Source organism: Spermophilus citellus, assembly GCF_964194105.1.
Source record: "Spermophilus citellus genome assembly, chromosome: 2".
NCBI classification, from domain to species: Eukaryota; Metazoa; Chordata; class Mammalia; order Rodentia; family Sciuridae; genus Spermophilus; species Spermophilus citellus.
Window position 1 is genome coordinate 197,761,971 of NC_138183.1, and position 17,549 is coordinate 197,779,519.

A 17,549-nucleotide genomic window follows, 5' to 3' on the forward strand; every position below is an offset into this window, starting at 1 on the left:
ACTATGTAGCCTTAGGTATTCTCCTTAATCCTTGGGAGCTTAGTTTTCTCTGTACAATGAAGATTAGTTTATCTTCCCAAAAAAAGTAGTTGTAAACCAAAACAAGGGAGGTTGGGGAAGGGAATAAAACCATTGGGTTAGACAAAAGAAAATGGAGGAAAGGGAAAGGAGAGGGGAATAGGAAAGACAGTAGAATTAATCATTCATAACTTTCTTGGCCTTATATTTGAATACACAATCAGGGTAGCTCCACATCATGTACAACCACAAGATAGGAATCCTAAATAGAATAAGTTACATTCTATGAATGTATAATCTACCAAAATATATTTTATTGGTATGTATAACTAAAAAGAACAAATAAAAAATTGCAAGTTTGAAAAAAAAAGTAGTTGTAAAAATTAATGTACCATGCACCCAAAAGAGTGCCTTGATATAGTTACCCAAGATACAGTTTGAGACTCCTGAATAGGTACCCTCCAGCCTCTACCTGGATTTATTCCACACTGAGTCCAACACAGATGTTCAGAAGTACCAGTGCCTGAGAATTAGCAGGAGAATTAACACAACATTACATGTAATTTGGGGAGAGTCAGCTTAAAGATATGCTGCCTATCCAATGTGCCTGCTGCAGCCACACAGAAAAACTTCTGTACCTTAATAATAGACACATTAGTTACACAGTACCTCCCAACCCTCCCATTTAGAGCAACTTAATAGCTTTTAAAATGAGTAACCCACAGTTTATATCTGTTTTTAGTCCCTAGCTTGAGTAAAATTCTGTTTTCACATACACTCACAGAAGAAATTCACAATTTATCAACAATAAAACTGTTCTTTTTTGGTACTGGAGATTGAACCCAGGGGCACTTTACCACTGAGCTACATCCCCAGTCATTTTTATTTTTTATTTTGAGGCATGGTCTTGCTAAGTTGCTGAGGCTGACCTCAAATTTATGATCCTCTTGACTTGGCTTCCCAAGAAGCTAGGATTACAGAGGTGTGCCACAGTAAATATTCTTATGTAATTATGGCCATGTGTTTTGATATTCCAGAATGGCACAATAATCCCCTCTCCTGTTGGGCCTTATCCTTGTGAAGTGTGTGTGTGTGTGTGTGTGTGTGTGTGTGTGTGTGTGTGTACACATTATAATCTAGGGAAGTAATTATTCCGGTAGATCCCAGGGATTATAAGCAGCAAGCCCACTATGTGTATCTATTGATTTAGTCCTGAGGTCCTCAATGAAGAATCCAGCCTGAGCAACTTTTTTTTTTTTTGCGGGGGTGGGAGGAGTGGATATCAATAACTGCTAAGAATTTTATTGAATAACATAATCAATATTTTCTATAATATAGCTTCAGTGGCCAATATTATTTCACTGTGTGAATGTGACAATGTATTCAGCCAATGTCCTCTAATTTTACTGCTAGAAATGACACTGTGGAAAACATCTTCTAGAGGAAAAGAAACAGGTAGGGGAGAACTGCACAACTTCTTATTGTTACTTCTAGGCTGCCTTTCTTCTAATGACAATATAACTTTTTTTCACATATCTAGGAATTAGTTCATGCTATGGAAGTCAAACTCACAGAACGAATAAAGTCCATAAAGCATTTTTCATTGCAATTTGTTAATACTGTTAATATAATTATTATTTTATTACATATGTGATTTGAACAAGACACTAATGAAGGAGACACTAATAATCCTCCTGAGGCAGGAGGATTTCGAGTTCAAAGCCAGTCTCAGCAACTTAGCAGGGCCCTAAGCAACTCAGTGAGATCCTCTCTCTAAATCAAAAGGGGCTGGGGATGTGACTCAGTGATTAAGCACCTCTGGGCTCAATTCCTGGTACCAAAAAAAAAAAAAAAGGAGAAGTTAGTTTTTCAACTCACTTGCCAAGCCATATGTAAAATTAGGAAAAAATTAGGAATTATGCACTGTCAACAAATGTAATATTTAAATTTGATAGGGTTATTTGTTCTGATGGAACAATGACAGGCACAGGTAAATATTCTTCACTGGTTAACTAGCAAAATTGAAGAATTTGCACCAGAATGTAATAAAAAACTCTAATATAAAAAAATAAGTCAACGAAACTTAATAATGTATTTAATGCTATAACCAAAGTGGGGAATCATATAAAGCTTTATGTGTTAATTTCAAGATTATTCCCTTTATTGTGTGATAACATGGAAACTGATTATAAAAAAAAAGTTAGTATCTGATAAGGAATGTTGGTTGTTGAAGGGAAGATTACTACTGAGAAGTTAAACCTGTGAACTGAATTTTTAGTGTTTGTAAGAAAACTGGCCCCAAATTTTAAGAATGTAACTTGGATAGCTGGATTTTATTATTTGGCTACTTTTGAGATTCTTAATTTTTTTACTACTGTCATATAACATGTTCAACAGGATTGTTTTAGAGGAAAATATAGAAGTTAGAAGTTTGAAATATAAGAAGTTCTACAAAATAATCTGACATATTTTATAAAATAACAATAGTTAAACAAAAATTGATGAGTAAAACAATGAAAACCCCATATTAAAAGCCTAGATGCATCTTTTGATGGAGTACCACATATATCAATATTTAGATAATGTGCCAAATGAGCTTGCATCTTGCTTTTTAGATTGACAAAAATACTCTATTAATTTTCAATAAAATAACTGATATGTTATATATTGCATATCTGCAAAAAAAAGTTATCACTGAACAACCTACCAATTTAGTAGAATGTTTTGTTTTTATTTTTCATCAAAAAGAAAAAAACAGGAAATTTAAGAATTTGGAATCTATTTCATTAAAGTCAATTAAAGTTAACTAAAAATATACAAAATAAATTGTTGGAACTGGCCACTAAGAAACATTGAGGGTAAATAATGAAAATATGGAATTTATTGACTCTTTTTGGATAAAATATTTCTTAAAAGTCCTCAAAATGATAGAATTTTTTTAAAAAATCATTTCTTTCATCACTATCCATAGATCTTTGTGAGACAGGATCCCAATTCTTAATAATAGCAAAGCAAAATCTAACCAAACGAAACATATGAACAAACTAATTGAAAGAGAGAACAAAAAAAGATGAGAGTTTAATCATTAACCTTCATATACCAATGATGCCATTAAACTACAGGATGTTTTACAAACCTCTTCTGCTGATCTTCTGCTCAGTTGCCAATATTCACTAAGAACTTTGCTTATGAGCACCACATTTCTGACCGCTCAACCCCTCAAGCAATGCCATTATTGATAGGGACAATGCTTCCATTACCCATGATGGGCAGATCTCTAAAGTACATGGCTTTCCACCAGAGCTCAGGCAATTCCTTCTGGCTGTCAGGTCCCATCTGCTTTATTTTGAGGCTCAACTTCTTTGTATTCTTCAAGATGCATCATAGAAATGGGATCTTCCAGAAAGGATTCCTTGACTCCAAGAAATAGAGTATGCTTCCTTTTTGCTTCCCTAACATCCAATCTCCAATCATTGCAGTATGAAAAGTGATATTACCTAGGTAGGTTATCAGCAGATGCTGTTTACTCATCTCACTAAGTTATAAGCTTCTTAGCTGCAAGGAGAGTGTTCACTGGCTCCATTTATCTACTCAGCTTGCACATATTTTCTTTCATGCAATAAATAAATACTTTATGAATATTGTTGGACTGAAATTATGACAGAAAAATTATCTGTAGATTTATTCTAATAATCTAGGTTCAAAATGTAGACACAAGACATAAAAATCATCAACTGCCTCCTTTATTATAAGGTAAACACTATAAATCTTTTCTATTACTCATTTAAAATAAGCCAAATCATTCTTCTGAACACAGAAACTACATCTAGTTGACATTGATTAGGACATAGAGCATATATGCAATATTTGGTCTAGGTATAAATTGGAAGTATCTGGTTTAAGCTAGAACAATGGGACAGGGTAACAAGATGAGTAGAAATAAAATCCCAAAGGTGACAAAAATGAAATAACAAAGACCCAAAATGTGGTTAATGTAGAAAATCTGGAATAAAGAGTGGGAGGGACACATTTGCTGATCCCCATTATTTGTAGAAAACTATACAAAGTTCTGAGCATGGGAAGATAAAACAAGTCAAAATTCCCCGTTGGTATAGTCTCTATTATAAGAAAAATTTGCACAAAGAAAATACATATAGGATTAGACAATTTGTGTATAGGAAAGTTACCTGCTAGTGCTTGTATAATTATTCTCATTTCACTTATTGTTATTTCATTTGTGATCTGATGATGACCAGGAGATCAGCAACCAACCTCCACAGAAAAGCCATGACAAGTAATCATGAGTCTGAACTTGGAGCAGGAAGAAGAGGATAGGCCTATCAGCTTTCTCCTCCCATGAACAGTAAAGAGGAGAAGGATTTTAAATGAAAAAAAAAATGATATGTTTAGTTTTAAACATGGTGGAATTAAGGTAAAAATGGAGTAGTAATTATTATAGATAATGACATAGCAGCTAATATTAGAAAAACATCTTATAATTTGAAAAATACAATCATCTACGTTTTCCATTTACTAGTGAACCTGGAGATACAAAGCAAACACTAAAATTATTAAGAAAATGAAATATTAAGACTAAGAACTAAGGGCTGAGGGCATGGCTCAGTGATTTGGCTAGCATGCACAAGGCCTTAGGTTCCATCCCCAGTACCATGAAAAAACACAAATTAAAATATATATGGGCTGGGGATGTGGCTCAAGTGGTAGTGCGCTTGCCTGGCATGCGTGCGGCCTGGGTTCGATCCTCAGCACCACATACAAAAAAAGATGTTGTGTCCACCGAAAACTAAAAAATAAATATTAAAAAAATTAAAAAATAAAAAAATAAAATATATAGAAAGTACCAGCAAAGAGGCCATATAGATACAGAAACATGAATGGTCCTGGGAAGAAGAGTAGGAAAATGATAGCAAACAATTGGGCAAGACATAAAAAAATGGGAGGAGGAAATAAAGCTGGTATGGGCAATGGTTTCTTTGTTTTGATTTGGTTTGATTTTAGCCCATTATTCTTTCATCCATTATTCATGCATGTTGATGAATAATCTTGTGTTTGAGATCTTCCTGAGATGAATAGAGTGTATACTTTCAAATTATCTCAGATCAGAATCTATTATTTATATAAGCTTTAAAGAAAAAGCAGCTCTTAGCTAATCCATGTTCTCAGCAAGGTGGAAATTACCAGAAAAGAATAAGAGAACACTAGAAAATATTCTAGTAACTGTGAACATTTTTAGCAAGCTGGCACAGAATCCTCACACAGTCTGATGTGGCCTAATTTAGGATAGCCAGAAATCACATAGAAGTAGAGTGGAATGGTGGTTACCAGAGGCTGGAGCAGCAAGTGGCAGGGAAAGAGGAGATGTTACACAAAGGGTACAAAGTTTTAGTTCCACGGGAGAAATAAGTTCTGGTGATTTATCACACAGCATGGTGACTATGGTTAATAATAAGCTATTGTATACTTCATAACTGCTGAAAGAATAGATTTTAAATGTTCCTATCACAAAGAAAAGATAAGCATGTGAATCCTGATTTAATCATTCCACAATGCGTGCATGCATAATAATACAATATTTTATTTTATTATATATGTATACACATATATATATGTACACACAATTATTTCACAATTAAAATTAAAAATAACTTCAAAAACTGAATTTTAAAAAGATAACTACACTTTATGACAACAACATGTGGGGGGCTGGGGTTGTGGTTTAGTGGTAGAACGCCTGACTAGGGCAAGTGGGTTCTATCCTCACCACCACATCAAAATAAATAAATAAAATAAAGGCATTGTGTCCAACTACAACTAAAAGCAACAATTTAAAGAAAAAAAACAGGTTGTGATATTTGTAAATTTTTTTTCTTTCCTTTGAAGTCTATTTCCATAAGCATGAGGTTTATGGATATTCATTGGGATTATCACCGAAAGAGGAGATAGAAGAATTTATCCTAGTTTTACATTAATAACTTTCTTGCTGTGTGCCTTGGAAAAGTCTCCGTGTGCCTAGGTGTTCTCTTGTGAGAACAAGGTTTGGATAATGCCAGTTCCAACAGGTGTAGTCCTGTTCTTCTTCCTCACTCCTCTCCTGTACCCTCCCCAAGCTCACTGGGCTATGACCTTGTTTATGTCCTCAATTCATGTCAAGCCATTTCCAGTCCAGAGTGACTGTATTTGCTCTCTTCTCTACCATTGTTCTCCTTGCCCATGTTCAGCTTTACTTTACATTTTTTTGTCCTTATTTTAAAGCAATGATTTTTTTATTTTGTTTTCTTGCTTAGTTGTCACTGTCCCTAGAATATAAGTTCCGAGGAAGCAAAGCAGAGCATCCTTTGCATTGTCAACCCTCCAAATCCTTTATGCTTAGAGTAATAGCTAGACCAAAGTAGGCACTGACAAATATTTCCTAACAAAATGGATGATTTTCAAAACAAGATTTATTGCAAAAATTCTATTTTTCAAATAGATTCTTAACTAAGCACTCGATGATGGCAGATAATCTAAAAACTAGATAATGGAGGATCTTCTGCTGTGGTGTAGAGAAAGAAGATAAGAAACACCTCCCCATACCCATGAGCCTCAAGATGCCCTAGAGCAACCTCTTAGAGCCCAGATCCTTAGGGGAGGGATCAGTCAACTCTACATTGCCTAATGGTCTTTGAGTATGCTCCTCAGATCCCTTTTGATCACAACAAATAGCATTTTCTAAACTATAATTTCTGAGGAATTTGAATGCAGCTTACTAAAAATATTACTGTATGGTTCGGTCCCCTTCATCAGTCTCCCTCCTCAAAATTAAACTGCCTCTCATAGTTGATTTTTTTCTTTCACCCACAGTCTATAAAATAAATCTCTACAAAACCCTTCAAACAGCAAGGTTAAATTTTTCCTTTAGTGTCTAGAACTGGGTTAAGGTCTATGGACTGGGGAAGTCCAACCCTTTCTTCAGATCTCTAGCTATTTTCAGGGGCTGTGCTCTCCTGGCGCTAGTTCAACAATTCACCTTTTTCAATGTGCCTTCGCACCTGGAAGCTCCTCTCCTCTGCCAACACCACCTCCCGGGCCCTGGCATTCATATGTATGCTATTTACCTCATTCCCTGGACAGTGCTGCTGATAGAACTCATTAATAGCAGACTCCGGCTGAAGGGCTTTGTGGGGAAGGTGGTGGAGTGAGATGAAAAGGGTATTACAGTGAAGCACAAAATACACAATAGTTAAAATATTATCATAAATGTCCTAAGTATCCTTCTGCGAATCTCTTAAATGAGAACTTTCTCACTGATCTTTCTGCTTTTTGTCTTCTTCAGTGTCTGCTTTAACCCATTTCTCAATCATTATCACTGCAAATCTCAATTTCCAATTTTTTATTGCCTTTTTCATTTACAGTAACTCAACTCTGTTTTCACCTCCTTCCTGATCATGTCCTGTACAATTCTGTTACCTAGGTAATTAGGTCATCAAAGTTTTTTTTTTTTTTTTTTTTTTTATGCATAGGACGTTCTCACATGTGTCATGGTATACAAAACAGCTACAAGCAGTCCTGATTTTAAATAGCATTTGCTTTTTATTCTTACTACATTTATATAAAGTATTCACTTATCCTGGCAAAGGTGATGTTTCACTGCCTGGTGCAACATCATTCTGTGCTTTTAGTGGAAAACAAATGTATGACCTTATCTCTGATCTGCTTGGTCTTCACTCCATAGACAATGGGGTTGAGTGCAGGTGGGACAACAATGTAGAGGTTGGCAAACATGATGTGAAATGTGAGAGAAACATTGTGTCCAAAACGATGGGCAAGGATTGAGAAAAAGGCAGGTGTATAGAACATGAGGATGACACAGACATGGGACCCACAGGTGCCAAGGGCCTTCTGGCGTGCATCTTGGGAGGGGAGGCGAAAAACAGCACAGAGGATCAGGGAGTAGGAGACAGCAATTAGGATCACATCTGAGATGACGGTCATGATGGGAACACAAAAGCCATACCAGATGTTGATGGAGATATCAGCACAAGCAAGCCGGGCAACACCTATGTGCTCACAGTATGTGTGGGGTATGATGCGTGTCCTGCAGAAAGGTAGGCGGGTCAGCAAGAATACATCTGGCAGGATGATGCAGAAGCTCCGAAAGGAGATGACCACAACAATCTTGATGATGGTCTTGGGAGTCAAGATAGTGGTGTATCTCAAAGGGGAACAGATGGCCACATAACGATCAAATGCCATGGCCATCAGGATAGCTGAATCCAGGACAAAGCTATAGTGGAGGAAGAACATCTGTGTCAGGCACCCTGGAAATGTGATTTCTTGAGCTCCCAGCCAAAAGATGCTGAGTGTTTTGGGCACACCTGCTGTGGACAGGATAAGATCAGTCATGGCCAGCATGGAGAGAAAGAAGAACATGGGTTCATGAAGGCTGCGTTCCACAGTGATGAGATAGAGAAGGATACAGTTTCCCATTACAGCTACAATGTAGATCATACAGAAAGGAATTCCAATCCACACATGGAATTGCTCCAGGCCTGGGATCCCCACCAAAATGAAGGGTCCTGGGTTATAACTGCTCAAGTTGAAAATGATCATGGCAGACGAGGATGGCACAAATCTCAGTCCTGAGGCCAGGGGATGATAAAGGAGAGTTAGTCACTCTTACTTCCAAACAATCATTATTGACTCCTGAAATTAGAGTGACCATGTAATCTATCATGCAAAGGAACCTCTCTGAAGTGAAAAAAGGTTAACATTAATAATGACGGCAGCAACATGCATAAACCAGGATTGTCCCAGACAATTGAAGATGTATGTTTATTCTTTCTAAAGAGAATATCCCTTCTTTTCAGCACCCAAGTTTGCATAAATTTTTCCAAAAATCCCTCTAGACTTGTATACTCTTTTCATTACACATTGTCTTGGATACAAGTTAACAAGTTAGAGGACATAGGTTTTTTGGGGCTAGTAGATTGCAGTCTGTGTCACTTTATGGGCACCATTGGTTAAGGTCTTCTTGCTATATCATTGTAGCACAATGATCTCTGCCCTAAAACAGCTACTTGCTACCTGATGACTGTAGTTCTTAGATTTGTGAAGTTAACACCCTTTATTGACAAGCAGTAATCAAATTCAGTTCAGTAAACACTAGCTGCACTCTGACACTATGCTGGTTAACATGTGTGACTCACATTTAAGTTGAAAAATTCTCTCTTATAGCTGAAGCTCAGGAGCCTTTTCTATACAAAATAAAACAAAAAATAAAGAAGGCAGAAGAAGGGGAGGAGGAGAAAAGAAAAAAAAAAGATTTACCGACACACTGTACACTGCACAAGACCTTAGATTTAGTAACACCGTCAGTCATAAGAAGGATTGTTTCATTGTGAACACAAATTCTGTATGAGACTTATAGCCCCAAGACACATGCTCTCTCAATCACACACAGACACTCAACACTCACATTCTCAGACATACCCCAAACCATACTCACACGATCTCATACATTTTATCATCATACATTCACTCACATTTACTCTTTCAGTTATGAACTCCACGTCCACACACACACACACACACACACACACACACTCGCACTCGCACACACACACACACCCCAAAGAGACTAAACAAATTATTTCATGGATTTTTGCACTGCCACCTGCTCTGCTTTGTACATCCCAGAGAACATTCCTCTGGAATTATTAATTATTATTATTATTATTATTATTATTATTATTATTATCATCATTGTGCTAGGGATTGAACCCAGGGCATTGTGCATTCAAGGCAAGCACTCTACCAACCAAGAAATATCCCCAGTCCTTGAAATTATCTTTTAAAGATTAGGTTCTATATCTTCTTCCTTCTCTAATAATGCCTCCCCTGCCCTTTGCCTTTACCTGGAAAGTCTACTTATACTCTAAAGGTCACCAAGTGCGCAACAGTGCCAGGGACTCCCAAGACCAGCACTAAGATCAGCACTAAGAGGCTTGTGATAGTTGTGTGCTTCATGTTCCTAATCTGGCAAGGCCAAAACTTAGGTTCAGCTTATCCCTCTCTCCACTTTTTACCTCCTTCTATCCCCCAGACCAAGGCTTAGATTACCCACTCTTCTGCTTTAGACAAAGAAGAAATGGAATATTCTCTCCCTCTCTCTCTCTCTCTTTCTCTCTCTCTGTCTTTATTTCTCCGTTTCTGATCATTCCTCATATGTAAGTAAAAGCATCTTTCTTAAAGCAACCCAGACCTTCTCTACAGTATCTTCACAATTCCTAAATTCTAGGTTCTGAGAACACAATTCAGAGTTTGGAGTGTGGGTCGTAGTCCAGCCCCCATCTGCTGGGGATCCCTGTTCTCTGGATTATTTGCCTTTATCTCTCTTATTGAGTCAACTTCATTGTGACTCCCATCTCCAGGGGCTAGAGTTCACCTATTTATACTACATACTTGCCTAGATTGTTCAGTCTTAATGCTGAAATCCCACTTTTCACATTTCTCACATACTTGAACAACACATGACATCAGCATTCAAACATATGCCTTGAATCACAGCTGTCCAAGATTGTCTAAGGTCATCCCTTAGGCGTACATACTCGGAAAAGGTCTTCTCTAGTTTTTTATATTTTCATCAACTCAAATATAAGAGATGTTCATAAAAGCATTCACAAGCACACATGGACACACAGATAGAAAGTTAATTACCAGGCTTGTCATTCTACAATCAGACAAATCCACAGTATGCAGCAATCCAAGACAGTTTGCTGGGTTTTGTTGTTTTTCCAACAAGTCAATGCAATTAACAGGTCAGAGGAGTCAGATAGGAAGAGCACATTTCTGACAAATAATGTAAAAAACTAAACAACCAAATGCAATGTGATTCTTGATTGGATTCTTTTTAAATAAACTAGGTATAGAATGTAATTAATAACAGATAAGTTGTTTCATTTTTAATTGAAAATTAATAATTACATGCATATTTAATGGGGAAATATGTTTTATATGTGCTTACAATGTAAAATGATTGTTAGACTAATAAACAAATCTATTACCTCACATACTCACATTTTTTATTGTGCTGAAAAATTTTGAATCTGTTCTTTCAGTTACTTTGAAATACCCAATGCACTATTGTTTATTATAGTGACAATTCTCTCCACAGATCACTAAAGCTCATTTTTCCTGAATGAACAAATTCTATCATTTGTAACAACATGGATGAAACTGGGTAACATTATGCTAAATTAAATAAGACGAGCACAAAAAGACCAATACTGCATGATCTCTCTTATATGTGGAACTTAAAAAGAAGGAAAATTTAGATGTGAACCATGGGTTTGATAATATAAAGGAATTGGTGTTAGCTTTATTGGGTAGGATTAGAGTACTATGAGAGACACACATGTGGGTGTCTACAATGTCCTGGTAAAATATTGGTGCAGAGTATGTGCTCTGGAGCCAGCTGTGTTGCACAATTTAATTTAATCTTATTCCACAACCTACTAGCCAAGTGAATTTAGCAAGTTGTTTGAACCACATGATCCTTGTGTTCCTTGCTTTTTAAAATAAACTAATATATCTACTTTTTGCAGTTATTATTATGACAAAAAGAGACACACAAGAAAATAGTCTTTAGTGCAGTGCCTGGAACATAGTAAACATGCAACAAGTTCACTTCCCCTTATTAGATTGTGTTTCACATTGTTAGTATTGTCATGAGCAGTGAGAACACATGAAGAAGAAAACAGAAACAATGCAGGAAAACTAACAAGAGTATCCCTGGGAACACACACATACAAACTAACACACTCAATTCTACATTTTAAGTTATAGTTATGGGTCCTTGTCTCGTGCCTGACACAGAAAAATTCTGAACAACACTAACCATGGTCATACTTAATACAGTTGTGTAACTGTCCAAACAGTAATGGACAGTTGTTTAACTGTCCATCCACTCTAGTATTTTGATGCCCATTTGATAGAGCATAAATACAAGGATTGCAGACCATGAACTTAGTTTATAACTGGGAATTACTCAGGGAAGAAAGTTGTAGTTCCCAGTCCACAGCTGCAAAGAAATGGAGGGTTGAGCTTTTCATTCACTCATTCTTTCTCTCCAAATCCAAGTTCCAGTCAAACCCACTTAAACAGCCAATACTCACCTAATATTGAGGATTAGGCCAAAGGGAAAGAAGAAAAATATGGTGCAGACTCACAGAAAATCTTCAAGGGCAAATAAGCCAACCAAGGAAATGAGTGGAAGGGAAGGAACTGGTGGAAAGGTTGCTTCCTCCCGCATTTATTTTCTCTGATCACTGCTCAATCAGGGAAAGAGATCATCAAAACCCAGAGGGTGCAGGTTCCCTATCTTCTCACCCTCAAGGGAAGAAAATGAAGAAGTTCTATTAACCCACACCACTGCTTCAAGGTGCAAGATGCTTTTTCTTTATTTATTTTGCACTTGCCTTTGTATGTAAATTGATATGCATGTGGGTGGAAGGTCATATATGTATGTGCTTAACTATTATCAAGTTCATGTCCTCACCAGAGAAAGTACCTTGACAAGTTACTTAATCTCCATGTAAAGGCAACACTATTAGTAGTAATATTAGTACCTACTCCTCAAGATTGAATATTGCATAGAAATTACAGATTAAGGTCATGTATGTGAAAATATCTAGAGGCAAATGCAGAGTGGCAAACTCATAATATAGATCGATAGGCCAGATACAGGTTAAAATGAAAATTAAAAGGCCCACTTCAAAGTATTCTAAGCTATTTCTCAGAGAGGATGTTCTCTAATCTCTATTTAGAAAGCAGTACAATAAATTTGTGCACACTTTATTTTTCTCTGGGTGACCAGGATATATGTGGGTGTGAGCAGAAAAGTTGGAAGGCAGGAAAGTCAGTTGGAACTAACTCTATCTATTGGGGCAGAAGTAAAACAAGTCTTGGGCACTGCTTCCTGTCTGAGGCTGCTCCTGATGGACACTGAATAGTGACTTTTCCAAAATATCTTTGGCTTAAAAACTCTCCTGTCTGCCTTACCTGTTCCTTTCAATGCCTTACTACTCATGGATTTTGTTGTTGTTGTTTTGCCAAACTCTATGGCTGTTTCCTCTTAAATATCTTCTAAATCCATGCTTTCTCTGTTTCCATTGCACAGCTACCTTCATTTCTTGCCTAAATTACTTTGATCACATCTTACAAGATCATCTTATTTCCATTTTTTGTCTTCCTCAATGTATTTTTGTCACTACAGACAGAAGTTCTTTCCCACGTAAATATCTGATTGTTGTTTCTTAGCTTAAATCTAATTTTGTTCCCACCTCAGATTTCTAGCATTTGCTATTTCTTCTACCTTTATTTATCTTCATCTAGATCTTTGAGTGATTGCTACATTTTTACTATTAGAGATAAAACAAAAATTAAAACCTCATTATATATTTTCCATTAGTAAAAATGATATAAGTAAACAAAATGTATTCCTTCAAAAAGAAAGAACTCCCTGTTGGTACTGTTAAGAATTTCTGGAGATTCAAATCTTACTTTTCACCTAAGAAGCTTTTATCCCACAAATCAAACAGCCAACTCAACTTCCCTGAATGTGGTAACTCCTGTGTCTAAGGCTGTTGTGTCCACAAAAATTTTCACCCATAACCCTAAGAGGTAGGGTCCACAGCTGCAGATTTTTTTTGCTTCTGTCTCATCCATAGGCAATTTACTTCTGAGTGGAAAGAATAATATGAATAACTCGATTTTCACTGGCCACCTCTTTATGCCAAATATTTCAAGATCCACAACTTATTTAAAATGCCTACTTGCCAGGAGCGGCGGCACTCATCTGTAATCCCAGCAGCTTGGGAAGCTGAGGCAGCAGGATCACAAATTCAAGGCCAGCTTCGGCAACTTAGAGAGGCCCTAAGCAACTTAGCAAGACCCTATCACAAAATAAAAAGGACTGAGGATGTATCTCAGTGGTTAAGCACCCCTGGGTTCAATCCCTGGGGGTGGGGGAAATGCCTATTAAGGGCACACCACTGTTTTGCTTAGTATAAAACCTAAGGTTTTTTTTGTTGTTGTTGTTGTTGTTGTTGTTGTTGTTGGTTTTTGGCCAGGGGGACAATCATTTTTATTGGAAGAGCAGGCAGGCTTTAAGACACGGAAATTTACAATTCTTACCTTTGCTATACTTTCTGCTCTTTATGAAATAATTTATCTTTCTTTGTCCATTGCATGGAAAAGAAATTGTGTCCTGGGTAATTTATGTGAATTTTACATGAATACCTAGTACATGGGTTTAATGTTGTTATAAGAACCCTAGTCTAATAGAAATTATTTTATGGTGAATTATTCCCATTGAACTGAAATAGAAATATGCTCTGATGCCTGGCCTTCTTGGTCTATGATTTACATGTTTAAATTATGAATTTGTCTGCATTGGTAGCTCAGTGGTAGAGCACTTGCCTAGTAATATGAAAGGCCCTGAGTTTGATCCCCAACTCTGCAAAAAAAAAAAAAAAAAAAAAAAATTAAAGATATATCTTCTACCCTTCATCTCACTTTTTAAAAAAAGTATTATTTCACACATAAATATCACAGTTCTATTAGCCTGATCTAAGAGTGATGCCTTAATGCTCAGCTGCTATCTGGTTTTCATGAATGAGTTCAAATTAAATATTTCAAAATGGAAGTTTCCACAATTCAGTTACTTACATGTAAATCTTGTCAATGTTTTTTAAGGATTAATTGAGTATATGATTAAGATGGTAAATTTTTGTATCTATTTTAATATTTTATACATGTTAATTGTGACTCTTGTCTAGTCATTTGAACTCCCACTGAGTTATTTTTAACCACACAGAGTCTGTTATTTTACCAGAACTCAGTCCCACAGACACTTACTTAATCTAATAGTTCATTTCTAATTGAAGCTGAGTTTGTCTTTCCTTCAGGATAGTAGAAAGGATAGATTTTTCTTGGGCACAAGAAGCTGCCCAGCCTCCCAACAAGGAAATCAAAGTGAAAGGGCAGTTTAGGGTGGCTGCTGAACCCATGTGCCACATCAATCAACTGTAGCAAAGCAATAGATTTATGAGTAACATTTTAAAATACAAAATTGGACTTTGTTGCCATTTTGCCTACAATCTCCAGGGCTTCCATTTATTCTTAGACTACTAAAAAAACTCCTAAAAATGATCTGAATTCTTCCATGGTCTACAATCTTACCTTTGCTGTTATCTCTTCTCAGCTCTGTGTCTTTACATACACTAATTCCTCTTTCTGAATCATCCCTCTCCCACTCTGCCAAATTAAATATACTGGATTTGAAGAGATAGTTTTATATATATATATATATTTTACTTGGGACTACATTTCTATTGAAGTTCAAACTTGAAAAAGAGATTTGGGAGCACCAGGGCTTCCAAGTGGTCCAGTCTTCAACACTCATTTTAGTTTGAGCATATTTTTCCATTTCAGAGGCTATGGGAACTTAGCTCCCTCCTTTTATTTTTGTTTATTTTTCTCTCATACTGAGTGAAAAATCAGTTTCATGTTTTAGCATTGTTTTCTTCCTTTGCCTAAGGGAAAAAAATCTGTATTCTTAGTTTAATAATTTGATGATTATTTGCCATTTATTTGATAAACATTGCTTATTCACCTAGTATGTGCCAGGACATACATGGGATGCTGAATAGAAATGAAATCCAGGTCCTGACAGAGTCACCACAGCCATAACTCCCTACCCTACTATGATTATAAAGAAATAATATGATCCATAAATCTGAAAAAAAAAATTCTGATTCCTTAGAGATACCTTTACTATGAAAGTACAATACTAGTTATTTTATTGTTTCATGAAAATTTTTATATTACCTTATAATAACCATAAGAAATTGCAAAGATTTTTTTTCCACAAGTAAAATAAATATTTATTATTTTCTAGACTCACAATTTATTTTCCTATATCTGGAATGACTGAACAGACTTCTCCCTAAAACAACAAAGGAACTAACATACTTAGGAACTTTCCCCTGATCCCCCAGAATACAAGCATCTATAACTGGGACCTCTTGGGAAAGAGCAGAAGAATGACTTTGTCCCGGATCTGCTTGGTCTTTACTCCATAGACAATAGGGTTGAGTGCAGGTGGAATAATCACGTAGAGGTTGGCAAACATGATATGAAAGGTACGAGGGACATTATGTCCAAAGCGATGGGCAAGGATGGAGAAGAATGCTGGAATATAGAACATGAGGATGACACAGATATGGGACCCACAGGTGCCAAGGGCCTTCAGGCGTGCATCTCGGGAGGGAAGGCGAAAAACAGCACCGAGGATGAGAGTGTAGGAGACAGCAATTAGGATCACGTCTATAATCACTGTCATGATGGGGACAGAAAAACCATACCAGATGTTGATGGAGATGTCCGCACAGGCAAGCCGGGCAACACCTATGTGCTCACAGTATGTGTGAGCAATGATGTGTGTCTTACAGAAAGGTAGGCGATTCACCAGGAAAACACATGGGACAAAAACACAGAAACTTCGTAAAGAGATTCCCACAGCAATTTTGACAATGGCTTTGGGGGTCAGAATAGTGGTGTATCTCAAAGGAGAGCAGATGGCCACATAGCGGTCAAATGCCATGGCCAGCAGTATAGCTGAGTCTAGGACAAAAGTGTAGTGCAAAAAGAATAATTGGGTGAGACAGCCAGGAAAACTGATTTTCTGTGGACCAAACCAGAAGATGCTAAGGGTTTTGGGAACACACGTGGTAGACAATATGAGATCTGTCAAGGCCAGCATAGAAAGGAAAAAGAACATGGGTGTGTGAAGACTGTGCTCCACCACAATGAGATAGACAAGAATACTATTGCACACGATGGCCACAAAATAAATAAAGCAGAAAGGGATGCTGATCCAGACGTGGTACTGCTCAAGTCCAGGGATGCCTGAAAGGGTGAAGGGGCCTGTGTTGTAGCTACTCAGATTGTACATGGCTGTTGAAATCCAATGCATACTTCTGTGTCCTAAAAATGAATTGTTATAATGAAGATGAGAAAATTGTATGGTTATTATTTCTCCATCTCTTCCTCAGATCCAGTTCTCCTCTTTCCTATATTTGAAGAAAGAAATTCCATTGTTTTTAAGAACAGTGCTCATCATTTTAAGAAATAATCCTTAGACCCCAGTACTCCTGGCCTTCATCAACAAGTTCCTCTGGAACCTTAAAATACATAAAATGCTATTCCCACTTAAATTACAAGTTTACCCTAAGTCAATATATTCTGTGTTGCTGTATAGGTATGTGTGGTGAGAAAAATAATCTAACTACATGCAAGAATACAAACTAAGAGAAATGGGTCACAATTAGGAAAATAAGGTCATTATCAATTATAGACTCCTACTATACACCAGGTTCTTATACAAATATTATCTTTCTTAGAACAGCCTTTGGGAACATGGATTTTTAACCCCTTCAGTTTTTTATTTTTATTTTTTATAGAAACTGAAA

General features: G+C 36.7%; 2 protein-coding genes across 2 annotated transcripts; both read right to left on the minus strand.

Annotated features, from left to right (window-relative positions):
- Positions 1 to 7,680: 7,680 nt before the first annotated feature.
- Positions 7,681 to 8,752, minus strand: LOC308642026 (olfactory receptor 52H1; the record flags this gene model as incomplete). The annotated part of the gene is made up of 1 exon (XM_081280627.1): positions 7,681 to 8,752. The coding sequence occupies exon 1, from the start codon at positions 8,626 to 8,628 to the stop codon at positions 7,681 to 7,683; it is 948 nt and encodes a 315-aa protein (XP_081136753.1). The 5' UTR covers positions 8,629 to 8,752.
- A 7,335-nt stretch (positions 8,753 to 16,087) lies between these two features.
- LOC308641746 (olfactory receptor 52H1-like) lies at positions 16,088 to 17,032 on the minus strand (the record flags this gene model as incomplete). The annotated part of the gene is made up of 1 exon (XM_081280357.1): positions 16,088 to 17,032. One exon carries the CDS (start codon positions 17,030 to 17,032, stop codon positions 16,088 to 16,090), a length of 945 nt encoding a protein of 314 aa, XP_081136483.1.
- Between the last annotated feature and the right edge of the window lie 517 nt (positions 17,033 to 17,549).